The sequence below is a fragment of the Scleropages formosus genome, chromosome 1, assembly GCF_900964775.1.
Source record: "Scleropages formosus chromosome 1, fSclFor1.1, whole genome shotgun sequence".
NCBI lineage: Eukaryota > Metazoa > Chordata > Actinopteri > Osteoglossiformes > Osteoglossidae > Scleropages > Scleropages formosus.
The window spans coordinates 21,709,445-21,727,283 of record NC_041806.1 but is presented as its reverse complement, the minus strand read 5'-3'; the positions used below and the strand labels follow the sequence as shown (position 1 = coordinate 21,727,283).

General features: G+C 54.0%; 1 protein-coding gene across 2 annotated transcripts in view; it reads left to right on the top strand.

The window, feature by feature from the left end:
• LOC108933117 (BCL-6 corepressor-like) overlaps positions 1 to 14,770 on the top strand; it is a 40,676-nt gene extending 25,906 nt beyond the window's left edge. For both annotated transcript variants that reach the window (XM_029256336.1, XM_018749943.2), the window contains 6 exons: positions 678 to 932; positions 7,534 to 7,700; positions 8,171 to 8,316; positions 11,158 to 11,238; positions 12,473 to 12,629; positions 13,683 to 14,770. In XM_029256336.1, coding sequence (XP_029112169.1) covers positions 678 to 932; positions 7,534 to 7,700; positions 8,171 to 8,316; positions 11,158 to 11,238; positions 12,473 to 12,629; positions 13,683 to 13,977 — 1,101 coding nt within the window. In that variant the 3' untranslated portion in view covers positions 13,978 to 14,770. The remainder of the gene's footprint in view (positions 1 to 677; positions 933 to 7,533; positions 7,701 to 8,170; positions 8,317 to 11,157; positions 11,239 to 12,472; positions 12,630 to 13,682) is intronic.
• The last annotated feature ends 3,069 nt before the right edge of the window (positions 14,771 to 17,839 follow it).

The following is a 17,839-nucleotide window of genomic DNA, read 5'->3' as shown; positions in this document are numbered from 1 at the left end:
TCCCGCTTTCCTGCTCAGCTTTTCCTGGCTGTGAAAGGATCGCTGACAGACATTTGTCCTGAAACAGTAGGACCAAGTGAACACCTCCAACGGGGGTGGAAAAAAAATGGATTTTCGAGATTTCTGACCCCCCTCAGCCCGACACACGCACACGCGCGCACGCACACGCACACACTCAGTCCTTCCTCCACAACCGCACGGTTCTCTCACTGTGAGGCGCGCAGATCTGGATTTACTGGCCTCCAAGCATGTGACCAGGACCGCCTGGCGTCGGGAGCCGCAGCGTGACAAACACCCCCCCGCGTCCCCTGCGGGGAGCGGTGACATTTATTAACGTGCGCCATGTCCGCGGGCCTCCAGCACCGCACTGCCTTGTCAACTCGTGGCTGGGAATAATTAGCGCCCCCCGTGGCCCCGGGCCGCCGCAGACGATAACCTCCACCGCAGTGGGGAGAGGGAGGAGTGTTCCTCTTAAAGGGCCTCCGTTTCCCAGCGGCTCCACGACGGGGCCCTCGTGCTGCCGAGCAATCCTGCGAAGGCGACACGCGGAGATGGAGCAAGACGTGATGTAAATTGCAGGCATATTTTCTTTCCTTTTTTCAAGCGGGTGATTCAGGAGCTCGGAGGGGGTGATTATTGCGATGAGCTCACCCTTCCTCCTGCCTGCCCCCAAACAGGTCGGCATGAAGCTCTCCGCCTCCCCAGTTCATTACCAGGACTCTCCGGTGAAGCCACGCCCCCCGTCGCCGTGCCCGGCCGCCCCGCTGACCACGCTGCAGTCGCTCCCCTCCCAGCCCTCTCCCCTGGCGGCCGGGAACCCCCCACCGGACACGCCCGCCAGCCGGCCCATGCCACCAGAAGCGCGAAGGCTCATTGTGAACAAAAACGCCGGCGAGACGCTGCTGCAGAGGGCTGCCCGTCTGGGCTACGAGGTAAGCAGCTTTGCGAGTGTTTTTTTTTTTTTTTTTTTTTTGTCCCCCCTCCTCCTCCAACCCCCTCAGCTCCTGTCTTGTATGACGCGTGAGGCCATCGCAGGCCGTGAGCGCAGCCGCCGCCACCTCGCTCCCCGCCGACACAGCTGGCCCCCCTCTTCCACCCTGCACCTCATTAAATTCTCCGTGAGGCCGAGCGTGACATGCGAGAGTCTCCGGCAAGCGCAGCGCAATCGTTTAGCCGCGCGCTCTCAAACACGCACGCACACACACACACACGCGCGCGCACGCACACGCTGGCACTCTCTCGCTGCCTCTCTCTCTCTCTTGCTCGCTCACGCACTGGAATACATCACAGTTCGACTCTAATCTCCAGCAGCTCTTAACCCTTCGCTCACTACAATCTCGCTCTCAGCTCTTACACAAGCACATCCCGCGGCGGACGTTTCTTTTCCAGACCACTGGCGTACCACACATGGCACAATGCTCACTGGCATATAGCGTAGTGCGGCAGGTGGAATAGTAGTTAGAGCCGACACCTTTGGAGGTTGCTGTAGTCCCCTTAGTCCCCCTAACAAGGTTTTTACTCTGAATTACCCTACTGCATAAGTGGCTAAATCATTATAGGTAGCTTCGATTTGTATGGTGCTTTGGAGAAAAGCTTTGAATAAATGTAATGTAAATGGCGTTTACCACAGTAACAAGGTACAGGATGAGCTGCAGCACGGCTGTTCTGCTGGGACCAGTGAGCATCCGGTGGGACGTGTAGGAAGATTCTTGTTTCTGCTCCTGTCTGACAACAGCAGTTTAAATTTGAAAAACAAAACATGTTTTAAGAGCATACATGGTGACTTCTTTTAAAATGCATAACTTGTGGAAAGGTGTCGTTTTTAAAAGTTGTGATCCTCAGCATACTGGACCACCAATGAGGAAGTTCTACTTTAGCAGCGATCATGTTGAGCAGGTCTGATCAGCACGGGTTCACTCAACGGAGATATACCGGAGTAAAAGTGGGACCGTCACTGTTTCTGAGTGCAGTTTACAGTCCCGATACTCTCAGCGCCCTGCTGGTTCCTCCAGGTAACGGAGTCAGGCTCAGCGACGCACACCAGTGGTGACCAGAGCACTAGAATGTGTCGTATGTTCAGCGAAACACCAAGTGTGTTTAAAGGGCTGCATATGGCACGCCTGCTTGGGGCCAGCGCTCATGGCGTGACCGGGAGGGGGTGGCGAGCAGCTGTGGTGTGTCAGCGTGTCGGCCAGTTGCGAGCGGCCACCTTGTTTACTGGGACGGCGCCGGGCCCAACTGTGGTTCCGTGGCCGTATTGCACTGCGCTTACTGATTGCACGCACCGCTACCCCACTGCGCGCTCCTTCCCCAACCCCCACCCCCCACCCCCTCCCACCCCTCCCCACTTCCTTCCCCAGGCAGCTTACTCGGCACCCCTCCTTCCACCCCACACGCAGACGCCAGCACACACACACGCACACTCGCTTGCTCTCCGCTGCGCCGTAGAGGATGAATACTCCCCTTTCCTTCCCAACGCTCCTGCCTTTGTTCATTAAGTCACTCTGGCTTCTGTGACAAAAAAAGACTTCTTCAAATTAACCTCCTAAAACAGCCACATGTTCCTCCTCGTTCCTTTTTTCCGTTTGTCCATTTTTTCCCCCCTTATTTCATTTCCACAGAATTCGTCTTTGTCTGCTGCTTCTCCCAGTTGCCTGTAGATAAGAGGACTGTGGGCGGCTGTGCGCGCTTGTGTGTGTGTGTGTGTGTGCGTGCGTGCGTGTGCGTGCGTGCATGTGTGTGTTTGTGTGACAGTATGAGCATGCCTGGCACCCATCTTCCTCCCCCTTCTCCCGTACCGCTCCAGCAGTTCTGCTTTCAGGCGAAATTGCTCTTTGCCATTAAAGCTCAATCAGTTATCTGACAAGTGCTCTCCGCCATCAGGGGCTCAATTAATCTCCCCGGCGAAGGTGCTTTGTGGGGAAGGTGCTAAATAGGTGCTGTTTTAGGCCATTAGCCGCCAGCCACGCATGGGCCCCGCCCTGTGAAATGGCCCCTGCCTCAGGCCCCCTTAATTGGTGCCACACACTGGAGTGCTGGGGTTTGTGGTTGCGGCAAGACCCCGTACAGCACCGGGGGGCATCCCTCTCCACTGAGCTCTCGTGGGGATTGGCGCGGGATTGGCCCGGCCCAACTCGGCTTGCCAGCCTCAAACAGGCCAGTGCGGCTCCAAAAGGCTTGGATTTGCATTGCTCCAGCTAATACCCTGGGTGCACGCATTCCCCGCTGGTGGGGAAAGTACCGAAAGCGCCGTCCTTATGCTATGCAAATGCGCATTTCCCCTTCCTGCAGCGAGAAGGGGTGACGTCCGGGTCTGTTTATATATAGATATAGATTTTTCCTGACAAACATTCATCACGGCCAGGCCACGTGCAGGGGCTACGGTCTTGCCGCCCTTGAGGCCGGAGGACGTAGCCAGTGTGTAATTACATTCTAATGGCTTTCTAATGCGCCTGCGTGCCGTCGGATCAGAACCCCATGGTGGCCGAACCGAGCTGCCGGAGCACGACACCTCTTGCGTTAATCCGTCTTTTGGGAGCTCTTCAAACCAGCGGGATCTTTCTCCCTCTCGTTCTCTGCGAAGCCGGGCATGGCCGCTCGCGGGGCCTCGGCGGTCCAGGATGGGGGCCGGGTGTTGACGGCACAGTTGGCCGATCCTTGTTTCCTGAGCTGCACCCCTCCCCCAGTCAGGAAACGGTGCTCGGACTGCCCTCGTTCGATAAGCGTTCGGCAGCTCCCCGGGGTCCGGGACGAGGCGAACACAGCGGGGCTGCTAGGCGGGGCCTCTGAGCAGCTGTGCCCCCCCCGCAAATGCTGAGGGTGCGAGTGCCACAAACAGAAGGGCTGCAGGCAGAAGCCGTTTATTCTCCACAACTGCACTTGTCTCATTTATCTGCAGTGTAATCTTCTGTGGCGTACGGCCTCCGCTTAAGACTATAATCTCTGGGTTTACAACAGACCCCTCGTGTACCCTGCTGTCCGTGTGCGTGTGTGTGTGTCGTGAAATGCTGTGAAATACACACATGTTCATTTACATGTAAAATAAGAAAGGATGCCTCTCCCTGCAGCAGTTGGGTTCAGTCTTCCTCTGTGCATTTCAGAGAACCGAAACCTGATGACTTCGATAATTGCGAATAGAAAGAAATGTTACATTGACATTATATTGACATTTATTCATTTACCACACACTTTCCTCCGAAGCGGCACACGACTCAAGAGTAAGCAAAAGTGCATTTCGCAAAAAAGACCTGGCGATGCAGACACGCGAGTGTCCGAGCATGGTCGGTTTGTCCGACACGACCGTTTCGAGTCACAGGGCGTAGACCTGTAGGCAGGCCGCAGATGCTGTGACGAGTGTATGGAGCAGCGGGTACATCAGGAGAGAAGTGCCTCTGAAAGAGGTGTGTTTCGAGAGCCTTCTTGCACGTTGAAAGGGTTGCCAGTGTATGGAAGTGTGTGCTGCGAGACCTCATAGCTTTCGCCCACCCTCCCTGTGCTCGGGCAGCGCCGGACCATCTGCGTGCGATGGCTCTGGCGACATGTGGCCGTTCCCTTCGGCGCCTCGTCAGGGTGTGTTCCTTGTGACTGCGCTGCTGTTTGTGTCGCCGCTGGACTGACCACAGCCTCCCACTTGCAGACACAGCCCTAACAACCACTCGACTTGCGTCACGCGACTGGCCGCTCCATCCAACATGCCCTGCACAAGCGTTCCGTTAATGTTACTGTGTGAAGCTGCATTTATACAGCTTGTGGAGAGGGGTGTGAACTGGGGGGTTAAATTAATGTCTTCCTTGTGCAGTAATAGCACTGGGAAAGCGGGGCCATCCCTCTTCTGCCACACACACACACACACACACACACACACACACACACACACACACAGCTGAGGCCAACCCTGCCACGGCCCAGCCTTCTCACACCCGATTGGTCCTGCCCACCCCTCACAGTCCGGCTCCTCCGGCGCGGTTCTGCGTCCGGGAGCTGTCAGGCGAACTGCCCGCCGTACTGTAATGATACCCTTCCCCACACACCTCCCACTCTCCGTCCGTCGCTCCTCTGCCTGTCAGCGCTACTCCCACACACATGCAGCCTGGCTGTTTGCTCCTGACTCGTTCAATTAAAAGACCCACTTAGCAAGCGGCGCTCTTGGCCGGTCCCCCGCCTTCGCCCTGCCTGCTGTTTTCCAGCGCGTGTGACGCGCTGCGTGGCTCCAATTGGCACAGAGGTGTCACTGGGAGCGACCCTTGCAGAACAGGGGCCTCCCTCCAGGGTCCTGCCAGCGCTCCTTCAGGTAAAAGCAGCTTGATCCGGTCCAGTTGGAAGGGAGGAATGAGATCTGTGCTCCGCACCAGCCACGAGTCGGACTCGCTCAGAAAAAAAAAACGGCTTAGATCTGACCTGTGACCGAGGGCCACGTGATGCCGCTCAGGACACACAACAGCTGCACGATGGATGTAGCATTTTTCACCTCGCACGACTCGCATTCTGTACAGTTCTAGAGAGAACCATTGTCTCTTAAAGCGTGTTTGTCCGCGACCGAACGCTACGGTCCATTGGGGGGACGAGCTCTTAGGAGAGGCGTCGATGTGCCACGTCGCCGCAAAGAGTTAAATGTCTGCTGAATTAATTTTGATGCATTGATTCCAGTTGCGCGCAGCGAAGCTCTAGAAGAGGAGATTAAAAGGGATGAGGGGAGACGGGGGAGGAGAGGGGGAGGGGGGGTGCCCAAGCGTCTCGCTTTACCTCTGAGACTACCACGGCTTGGCGAGATCCACATCTCGCAGTAACAGCCTGCTCTTTTCCTTAAGCTATTAAAGGGCTTTATTGTCCGTTTAATGCGACGCTTAACGCCGTGGGGCGAACCCCTCGCTTCGCTGAAGCTGCCATAACCCCCCCCCCCCCCAGGCTGCCTGCGCGCTTCTTGTGTTGTTCGGGGGTGGGGAGGCGGGTCAGGCTTGACACGAGGGTGGGCTTTTCCTGGCAGGAGGGAGGACCTCGTGGGCAAGTCTCCGCCGCTTCGCTATCCAGAGCGCTGCCTCGCCGGAGTCTGCGCTCTCCTCTCTGCCCCCACACCACCCGCCGCACCCACCTTCCCAGTCCAATTCACGGGCACAGATTCAATTTAGGCTTGCTAAACCGTGGGGGGGGGTGTGTGTGGGGGTGCCGCCGACAAAGGCACTTCTGTTCAGGCCGCCCTGCCGCTGTGGACCAAGGCCAGCCGCGTTCCCGAGGTTGGCCCTAATTGGCCTCGGTGCGCTCAGTCGGGGGTGGAGGGGGGCGGCATGTGGGTGAAAAGGGCAGAGGCTGTCGCCCGCTTTCATCAGCGGCAAGCAGAAACAACCGTCGTGTATTTTGGATGTGTACTCTATTTTTAACATGTTGTGAGGGCTATAGCAGGCAGCAAGCAGGCCCCCTAAAGACCCGAGGGCCCCTCCGTCACGTCCCGCTCAGCCGGGGCTGCGCGCGTGCGCGCGCACACACCACTGCCGCCACCTCCGCTGCTCGAGGAAGGCACAGGATCCGAAAGGGCGACCCGTACGGCCGCCGCGTCGACAGCCCTTTGTGTTGCTTCCGTAAGGGACGCACTTGTGGTCCGAGACGGAGGGTGTGATTTATGCGCTAGATTTTCATCGGGTGATGAAAAAAGTTATCCCTCTTCCTCGTCTGTGGCAGGCAAACAAAGCCGCGGGTTGGTCTGATTGAAACCTCGTAGCATGTAGAGACTACGTTTTATTATCCAGATGTCCAAAATATTCATTTGACCATTGTGGGCAGATCGGATAAGGTATTCTCGGTCGCGGCTCACGCAAAGAGGAGAGGAATTTTATGAAAGCCCAGGCCAGGGCCGTCGAAATTTGCATAGAAATGGAAATTTGAAAAGATTGCACGAGTTCAAATGAGCTGTTTTTTTTCCCCTCCTCCCCGAGTCGTGGGATATTAAACGGAGCTCGTCGCGCTCAGCCCTGCTCCTGTCAACTAAAAAGGGAGGACTTGTCTCACCCCAGCGACCCGCGCGTTAAACCAATTAAACGTGTTCCCGCCTCGCTCGTTCCTCTCTGCGACGGATCAAAACAATGTAAGATGCACGGAATTCTTACTGATCTCATTATATTAGGGGAAAAATGTGTACAGCAGACGTGGTGCCGCAACTGCGCCATTCCTGTTAATTATTTTAGCGCTCAGCAGTGCTAAAGACTTTCCGTAGCGGTTTTGCAGACAGAGCTGCAACAAATGGCCGTTTGTGCCATTGTCTCTTAGTATAATTAACAGGTACCACATGAGGTGCACCAGCAGCCTGCCCCTCAGCATCTACAGGTCTTCTATCTATTATACTTGATTTATTTATTATTCACCGTAATGGGTTTGTAGGTTGTTGGGTGTTACAGCATATCGATTGTGTGTAACGTGTACACACACACCAGGCATCCGCGGCGTGGCCCGAAACGCATTTCTTAATTCCGGTTACCGGTGCCGAAAAGTACCCAAGTCTTTGTTCACCCATCCCCCGCTTTCTCCCGCTTGCTCCTTTCCCAGGAAGTGGTGCTGTACTGTCTAGAGAACAAGGTGTGCGATGTGAATCACCGTGACAACGCGGGCTACTGCGCTCTGCACGAGGCCTGTGCCCGCGGCTGGCTGTCCATCGTGCAGCACCTGGTGGAGCACGGGGCCGACATCAACTGCAGCGCTCAGGACGGCACCAGGTACGGGGTGGCGCGTGCACGCACACCAACTCACACGCGGATGCGCGAGGCACAGTGCTGGGAAGGACAGAACGAGACAGAATCTACATTCCTGACATGTCTGTCGACAGCAGACTCCTCTCCTCCCCGAACACGCCAAGCCTCCCTAATTGCATGTTGTGTAATTATGGGTTAACATCACCAGGAGGCTTTCAGAAACTCAAGTCTGCTATTTCACAGTAAGCTAATTAGAGTACACAATACATAAAAAATTAGCGTGTTGTCATTGTTGTAATCGACTAAATGTAATTAATGTGAAAAAATCGCTGAACTATTATACTTAAGTCCTCACAAGGAGCGCTGATGTGCTGGAGGAGATGTTGTGAACTGGGATGGCATGGCACCCCCTCCCCAGCTGCGCGCTGGCTGACTTGGCTCAGCTAGGGGTCACTTCTCAGTCTCTCTGTGCCCTCCCTCCCCCCACCCCCCAGGCCGCTGCACGATGCCGTGGAGAACGACCATCTCGACGTGGTGCGGCTGTTGCTGTCCTACGGCGCAGACCCCACACTGGCTACCTACTCGGGCCGCAGCCTTCTCAAGATGACGCACAGTGACCTGATGGCGTGCTTCCTGTCAGGTGAGGCCGCCGACAGCACCTCCGCATCCACCAGCCCTACCAAGGCTGAGAGAAAAAAGGAAAAGAAAAACAATCAACGTTTGGCTTTTACAGCGATTCGCTGGGGTATCTGGTTACTTAGCAACGCCTAGTGTATATACTTAGCCATAAGTTGTCGTGGTGCTGGGACGCGGCTCCTCCAAAGAGCGCCTGGTGCTTCACGCTGACGCCCTGCGGTCTGCTGGGAGAGCAAGGCTTCCTTTTTTTCACCACCGTGTAGCACACCGCTTCACGACACAGGCTCATAATATAAAGGCTGCAGGTCTGAGAGAGCCTGCTGTACTACCTGGAACTTGTACTTGTCCTGAATTACTCTGGAGTCCAGCAGTGTAAATGGGTAAAAACTACAAGTAACTGCAAGGGGCGTGCGTTGGTCTGAAGAGAACACACTTTGGGGGAGGTGTGAACGCTGCCGGGGTGTTGTGACCGGTGAACAGCTGTCCTGCGGGAGTCACCCTGCTGTGTGGCTGGACGCGTGTGTCCCAGTGGAGCTCCACTCTGTGTGTGTGCGTGCGTGCGTGCGTGCGCGTGTGTGTCACAGCACAGCAACACGGCTATCGGTGCTCAGAGCCCCGTGCTGTTAACACCTCATCCCCACCCCCACCTCCACCCGCTACTAGGTCGTCCAGGAGAACGAGCCCTGGGGCTCCAGTGTGTCCTTGTTGTGTGTTTCTCATACAGGAACACACACACAGTCTGACTGACTTACAGACTGGACTCATATTGGCAATGGCGCTGGCGCTGGTGCTTCTAACAAGGGCTATGGGGACGGGGGGAGGACGGGCGGACGGACGGGACTCAGCACTTGAAAAAGGGAGCCTGTAGGAGGGGCTGTGGGAGGAGCTCAGGGGTGTCTGCTGACTGCTGTTTATAGACAACAGCCCTCCCCCACTCACATGGGGTCTCTTATCCCAACACACACAGTGGCCACCCAGCTTTGTCAGCTGCGACCCGCTGCCTAGCACACGCCTAGACTCCACACACACACACACACACACAGGCCCACCCCATTTCAGTGTGAAATGCCGTTCTTTCTTCGCTGCTCCCTGCTATAGACAGTTGCTGCCCGTGTTTATCCCTGCTGAGCTGCGGGGATTATCCCGAATGAGCGCAGTTTTGGGCGCCTGGTGGGTTCAGGGTTACTGAGGTGTCACAGCAGGGTATTCTGAGGTCCGCTCTAATCCAGAACAGTTGGAAATTCTGATGGGGAAGCGCTTCTCGTTTTGCCTTGCTCCTGGGCCCACAAATTTCCTGTGAATTTTGGACTTTGGTGCATGTATGTGTGTGTGTGTGTGCGCGTGTGTGGGCCAAAGGCGAGGCATATGTGAGGAGAAGCACTCGGCGACCTACATCGGTCAAGTGTGTTGCTCCACATCTCGCCGTTGCAGGCAGTGGAGGGAGGGGGAAGGGGGAGGGTTACACTTGCTGGCCCGCAATTAGCGCCCTGCACCGTTCATCCTCCACTCATGTCCTACTCAGCGTTTACAGCAGTGGCTCCTCCCACTGTCCAGTGGCGCCTCGCTCTGCTCCCGCAACTGCAGCCCCGCACCCTGCGTGCGGCTGTATGAGATATGCGCGTGGATACAGTAATGAGCCCTTAATGTGCGCATAATGAGAACAGAGTACGGGGCCCAGAGTGCAGAGTGCAGCCGCTCACTGGTCTCCCTGCGAGAGCAACAATCGATCCATCTGCATTTCTGCAGCCACTTAAACGTGTGTCAGATTTATTTACTTATTCATTGTTTTATTAGCATAGTGGTTACATTTGCTGCTCCCACTCTGAGGACCTAAGTTCCGATCCTGCCACCTATTGCAGTGAGAAAGGTTCTAACCCTGAAGTGATGCGGTACAAATTACCCAGCCGTGTAAATGGGTAAATCATAGTAAGCTGCTTTGGAGACAAATGTCAGCTAAGTAAATACGATTATTTTGAGATAAGTGATGCCTTATGGATGTATGGCGAATGGCGCATTTAAGACGTGACCCCAGGAGGCAGGACAGGGTCGTTCTGTCTCTCTGCTCCCCGCCCCCCAACCCAACCCACGGTAACACCGTGTCCCGTTTCAGTCCCCTGAGGGCTGTTCTAAATGTGAGCGCAGGGCACTGGTGGCACCGCTGCCTTCGCCTCTTATTTCTCACCCCCGCCTGGGAAAATGGAGAGTTTTTAATTGGAAGAGGGAGGAAGCAGCGTGTGGCCACGTGACCTCATGTAACGGCGCCTCTGCGGGGAGTGCAGCCGAGGCTCTGCCGTCATGAATAGTTAAGCAAGACCTCCGGGGGGAATTGCCGCTGGGGCGCCTCGGCCTTTTGCGCGCTCGAGGCTTTCTCTCTCCTCGTGATTCATCCTCCTGCGAGGCTTTCCGCCGGCGCCAATCGGCGGTATATCAGCGGTGTGTCACGGTGCCCTGTCCCCCACGCTGATTTACACCCCCATCCCCTCCCCTCAATTTGTTCACTGTTGGCGGGATTTCCAATCAAGTGCGGCGCATCGGTCCCCCCGAGCCCAGTCGCATCGCCCCTGGGGTAGGCGTGGGGGGGGGGGTGGTAATGGGAGGTGTCCTTCACAGCCAGACCCCATGGCAGAGTCCTGCAGCACACACTGCCAGCAGACAGGGAGGAGCAGCGAGGTAGAGAAAAGTGTGACACGCACCTCCCCCATGGACCTGTATTCACAGTAAACGGTCAGACGTCAGTACAAACACTGTTGTAATGAAGGCTTGGCCTGCTGATGGGGGGAGGGGTGCCCTCTATGTGTCCCTGTCTGTTTCCTCACAGAACGCACTTTCCACCCTCTCTCCCCAGATTACTTTGCGGACCTGCAGGGCCGCGCCAACGACGACGACCCCGGGCTTTACTGGGACTTCTACGGCAGCTCGGTGTGCGGTGAGTACCGCGGTAGGAGGGGAGGTCTAGGGGCAGAAGTGCAGGAAACCCAGACACACGCAGGCCTGGGAGGAGGAGGAGGAGGAGGAGGAGGTGGTGGGGGGTGCAGCGCAGCCCAGGCAGGAAGGGGGGCAGTTAAAAGTGAGCCGGAGCCCTGGGGGCACTTCCCTGCTGGAGAGCGGAGCCTGCATGGAGGAGACAAGCATTGATCCGGAGGAAAACAAGCTCCCCGTGTGAAGCGCTCCGCTTTCCCTATTGATGTTTTTGCCTTCCTCCTCATTAAAGAGACGAGCCAATGGCGAGAGAGCATGAAAAACACATGAGTGTTTCTTCCCCATAATTCAGAGGGAAGCTTGGCGGAAGGGGGTGGCTGGGGTGGGCACCGAGGAGGCGCGCTGCGCTTACTGTGTGCGGTGTTGGGACGTCACGTCACCGTGGTGCTTCTGTTGAAATTGGTGGAATGTGAGCAGCGCTGAGGTCCGACCCCACCAGCCTGCTGCCTAGTTTTGGTTCTCTGTTGAGGAACGGCCCTCGGAAAAAACACAACCGAGCTGCACGCACGAGTGCCCGCCGCGCCTCGCCCCACCCCGCCCCGCCCCGCCCCGCCCACCTGCAATCTGCATGCCGGGGGAAGCTACAGCCTGAGCCCGTCTTTACACCTGGGACTGCAATCCAGTGCCTTCCTAGTGGGACAGTCTAGCTGCCTCCCTGAGAAAGCGTCCCGTTTGCTTGCTCGCTGCGCAGCAAACTCCCGATCGCCCGCAATAAAACGTGCTCGCAAATTGAAATGAGATTTAGAATAAGTAGGTATTTTGAGAGGACCGGGGGAATCGTTTTGCCACGAATAGAGCATTTCCCAGCTCTGTGAAGCTCGTCTGCCGCCTGGCCCCCGCACGTCAATTATTCAGGAAGCGCCTTGGGCCGTCAGGGAGGTGCAGGCAGCTCCGGGGAAACACCCGGCAGGGCAGGAGGCGTGTCGGAGCAGCGGCGTGATGGAAGGGCTCCCCCCAGATCAGTCATGGCCCCGCCTACGGCCTCCTAGCTCCGCATGCGTCTCTCTCTCTCTGTCTCTCTCTCACTCGCGCTCGCATTCACCCTGTCGCTATTCACAGGCGTGTTTATGTTTGCGCTTGAACGCACCTGCGTAGATCCGCTGATGCCGTCTGTCAGCCGGTGTTGGCCTGGACAGAGTGAGTGAGTGAGTGAGTGACCTCTGTGTACCTGGTTTTTCCAGAACCCACTGAGGACCCATCTGCCTTTGACATCCTAGCGGATCCGCCAGGCCCCGGGGACAAGGACGAGGAGCCACAGCACAGAGAGGTCTTTGAGTTTGAGTTCTCCGACCAGCCGCTCCTTCCCTGCTACAACATCCAGGTCTCACTGTCTCAAGGGTGAGTGTTTCCTGCTGACCGTTCATACAACACTAGAAATTGACACAATACCCAAACATTAATTCTGTTTTAATTTGGACGGGATCTGAAATTATCTTTGTAATTTTAATTTCAGGGGAAGTTTTTTCTTTTGCCTTAACTGGCATTTGGCTGATTTAAAATCCACATTTTTACTGACTGCAAACAAGCAGTGATGGTAGAGTGTGTAAATCTTCTGTAATCAAGGGCCAATCTCTCATCCTGCCTTTTTATTAGGCATTCAAGCCTTTTAATTAAATGGCCGAGAATCGCTATTAGCCGCGTATTGATATGGCGCCAAGTCTCACCCAGGGGTTAGCGGGTCATTAGGCTGCTGCCAGCTGGGGGAGGCCACGGTCACAGAGGGTGTCTGGGAGCTTCCCTGTCAGCGCGCAGACGGCGGTGGCGGCGGCCCCGGTGTGGGGGGGATATTTACAGCGCTGCCGCGAGGGCCGTGCACAGCGTTCGAGAGGCAAACAAAAGCAGACGTATCTAATTGCCTCCCACACTGCCTTACTCAGGGGCCCTGCTCGCCCAGCCCCTGCCTGCTCGCTCGCTCTCTCTCTCACCCGCTCCCCCCCACTCTAATCTTCCAGCCGCACTTCCACCCCCTCCCCCCAGCTCTCCAACGCCCACTTCATCCTGATGCAGTATTAATGGCTCTCCCGTGCTGCCGCGCTCTCTCTTGGCGCTCAGCCGTACTTCCGCCCTGCGCTACCACTCCGCTCGGCCTGCAACCAAAGGGCTCGGCCTTGAAAGGTCGTCAAGTACCATCGATTGGATGGTATCCGTCACTTTTCGTTTGTGTGTTTTGTTTGTGCGCTTGCGAGAGTCAGAGCCTGTACACAACAGCCCAGGGGCTGCTGCGTAACCTGCGCAATGGGGGGGAGAGGAGCTCCATGCTTGGAAAGTGCTTTCCGAACACTGACAGCAGCAGGAACACGGTCTAAAGCACAGCAAACTCCCGCAGAGCAATGGGGGCTCCTGCTGTAACTCTCACGTGTCTCACTCCCTGCCTGCCTCTCGCACCCTCAGACCCCGAAACTGGCTGCTGCTCTCAGATGTGCTCAAGAGGCTGAAGATGTCGGCGCGGGCGTTCCGCACGGCGTTCGCTCACATCGAGGTGGCTACCATCGCCGAGGCCGAGTTCTACAAGCAGGCTTCCCTCAGCCAGCTCTTCTCCTGCCCCGAGGAGCTGGAGGGCTTCCTGCCCAACAGCACAGAGCCGCTGGACCTGGTGGAGATCAGCGGCGAGCTGGCCACACTGCTGGGGTCCTCCATCGAGTGCCTGGATGCTCGCTGGGACCCTGTTCCCGTGGCAACCTCGTGACATGGCCACCACCCCCTCCCCCCATGTACATTTGTGTAGATACAAGACACCTAGCATGGCCTGGGAGGCCCTGCACACAGGGAGACACTCTCCGCACCACACAGAGAGACTTAATTATCTTATTTTTATAAATATAAATCCTTTTGCTTTGTCTTATTTTATACATGCGGCCCGTTTTTCTTTTCCTGGTGAAAATGTCAGCATTTTCTACAGCGTCTTGTAGAGCTGAGACTCTGGGCTATTGACTGCGGCTGATTTCCGAGAAGGCTCCAGGGTCACGTCCATCGACAGCAGCGGGCGGCGCTTTTATATATTATTCTAATTTAAGCAGTGCACTTCACCTTTGGTTTACAGACCTGCCTGCCTCAGCAGGTGAATAAATATTGTTTGGAAACTGAAGCTATTTTTGAATAAGGAGTTGAAGTCCACAGGAAGCTCACGTCTTTCTGGGAGCTCTTCCTCAGCACTCGATGTTCAGGACCCATTTGGTTCAGCCATCCAGATTTGGCTTCTACTTTTGCCTCTTATTTAAGATAAGAAATTTAAGATATTTTCAGGTGTTTTTTTTCTGTAAAATACTAAAGAACTAAGATACTAAAATAAGCTGTTTGGCAGGAAACATGCTTGAACTTGTAAATAATGAGGTGACAATTGCAGTAACTGTTTCTGACTGGTGTGTCTATTGTTTTTGGAGATGTGCTTAAACTTTGTAATTAAAAAAAACTACCCTCCCATTTGTATTTATATTTTACAACAAAGTTCCTTTAAAATAAATGGCAATAAAAGCATAAAAGAATCCCCACCTCCTGTAGAAATTATTTTGGGGCAGGGATGAGCAGATGGGCCATCGTTGTGATGTCGTGTTTACGCAAAGCACTCGTGATCGTAAATGTACAGCATTTATATAGACTTTAAATGGGTAAATGTCAAAAATAAGATGGTCTCTTCATATGCTGTACCCTATACACGCACACACGCACACACACACTTGATCAACCAGCCAGATTACTTATTTCAGTTATTTTAACCAAAATTACTGGTGACTTGTAGCTTTTACTCATATCACTCGCTGAAAGACGTGCACGCGCGCGCGCACACATATATTAAAAGCCCACACACTTGATTAACTGCACCACTGTTAATCCACTGACAATGCTAACATCTAAGTAGTTTTGATGGGACACACTTACCTCAGGGCAGAAGCCATCCTATAATAATGTGTACTAATTATGGAGAGCAATTTATGGGGGGAAAATAGCTTTCAAAGATGCTCCTCTGTCCGTATTGGAATTTTATCATCAAGACAACATGGCAGCCGTTTTGTGGGTCTGAGCACTGGTGCCCTTCTCCACATGGTAAAATGTCTGCTCACCCTATTTACTGGACCCTTTGAAGCCTCAAAATGGAATTTAGAAGCCGGCAGCCTGAATAATTTCCCAGTACCGCCGGGCATTTAATGGCCACATGAGGCATAATTAGATCTGGGTTAAATGTGGTAAGGTTTATAAGGGGGGAGGGGGCAGAGGCACTTTGGGTGGAGACTAAACAATACGGTTTTAAATATATTGGTTTTTGCCTCCAATAACTGCAGTGAGCTTGTGTGTAGTCAGTGACCCAAAGTTCTAACATTTCACCGCTTCCATTGCTGTGACACTGTTTACTACCTGTTCATGTGATTAAAATGCATAATAAGGCAACTCATAGCAGAGCCATCAACTTTTTAGTGTATTTACCAATATAAGTACATAACATATTGGACATCAGGTGGCTGATGTTAGGACCCTGCTTGTCCAGGACCAACTTCCTCACCAAAATCCTGACGAAAAAACACAAATACAGGCCACAGAGAAGCAGTGAGAAAAGCCACTGCATGATAAAAGCACAACACACTGTATATAATCACGTGAGAAGGCAATGTGCAGTTTACCACAAGTACATTCCATCCAGGAATGTTCTATAAGATGGACAGCATGGGATAATCATCCAGAGCTCCGGTCACTAATAAACACATGACGAGGTATCAACAGATTTACTTCACAAGCATTTCTATGTAGGACTCAGTGGGAAAAAAAAGAGTCACACTTAAGAACAGGTGAGCCGAGCAAGGGCACGGCAACACCAAACTACAGCGACGTCATCATGATTGTGACCCTGGGGGTCTCTTGCTGGCTGAAGACACAAAATTTTTTTAAACAGATTTTTCCCTTTCTATTTTCCCTCGACTTTCACACGGATCCCAGTAACACCAAAGCGAGACGGCTTTCTGTGACCAAACCGGCTTCGCGGCACAAGCATCACTCACACAGAGCTGAGCAGATCCACATCAAAAACGTTAATGCAGTATAATATTATCCACAACTCCAAATGTAAGAAAAATAAAGTTAAGAAAATACCGCTGTACACTAATTTTGTTGAGCTGTAACTAAGAGGTTCCCCTACCGCCTGCTCTCCTGCTGCCGCTTTGGTTTTTTTACGTGGTAGAAGGAAACGGCAACAAATGTGTGTGTAACTCCGTCGCCCACTGTTTACAGGCAAGGCTGTGGGGGGCGAAAGGCCTGATGGGATTACAGATGGGGGGCCGAGGGCGACCGTGTCACGGCACCGTGCAGTCAGATTAGGGCCCGTCGCTCACAGGCACTGCGAGTGCGTTCATCTTGAGGGGTGTGTGTGCCTTTAGACAGCCTTTAGGCACATCCCCAGTGTGCTGCTCTGTTAATACTTGGGTTTGAAGGCAATGCTGCAACAGTACGCTTAAATACTATAGTAAAAGTAGCGTCATTGCTGTGTAAGGACTGCAGCATGGGCCATTTGAAACTAAGGTGGCTTTCAAAAACAGAATGCGAAAACCCATTAAATGCAAAACAGCTTTTCAGTTTTAACCGTATCTGAAGTTCATGTCTACCTGGTACTTGGCGAGTTACTCTGCTTTACTTATTTAATGTACTTCTTTCGGGGGTTCGGGGAGCGGCACACAGCACACGGCCAGCGCACGTGGAGCGGAGCGCCGCTTCCAACGTCACGTGGATGAAAAAGGCTCGTCGCTACAGCGCTCCGCTTCTTTCTCCCCGCAGTGACGTCAGCCGACGCCTCGCGCGGAGGCTCGAGACGGGGAGCGCGAGGGTATCGACGCGCGCGGCACTTCGGCTTCCTAGGCTTTAAGGTCGAATGTGAAAGTACAGGAGCGTCGATTAAGTAAAGGGTATCAGTCTGTAACCGAAAATCATAAGTATTTATTTAAAACCTCACAGTAATGTTTAAACATTTATGATTTTAGTCCCCCTTGGACACATTCGGAGTCAACATCAGCACCTCGTTATTGTGGAAAACAACAGGAATACTGTAGTGTAGTGTAAAAGACACGAACTGCTTCACTGTGTTACCCAAGACACTCGCCTTCAGCGCAGAATCATGCAGTTTAAACGAAGACGTAACATGTTGGAAATTCGAGATACCGGCTGCTGCACGCGCACTGTGTGAGACAGACGCGGTCCCGGATACGGAGCGATTAATTCATGAGCACATTCACTTTTACTCATTTAGCTGCGGACACTTCTCCATTGCTATAGCTGGCTCATTTTACTGGCTTTAGGGTAAATTCCGTGCTCAAGGGAACTACACAGTCAGCAGGAGTTGGGATTTGAACCCGAGACCTTTGGGTCCAAAGACAGGAGCTCTAACCGCTACCTGCTGAAGTGACACTTTTATTCTTATTATTATTGACAGTGAACACACCACCACGTTCGGAGTGCTAGCAATGCAGTAGGTGCGGGTCCCTCCGCGCGAACACACGGCTGTCTGTTCCTTCCACTGCCACCGGGACCACATGGCAGCCGCTTTAAAAGCAGGAAAAGTGCCGCCCTAA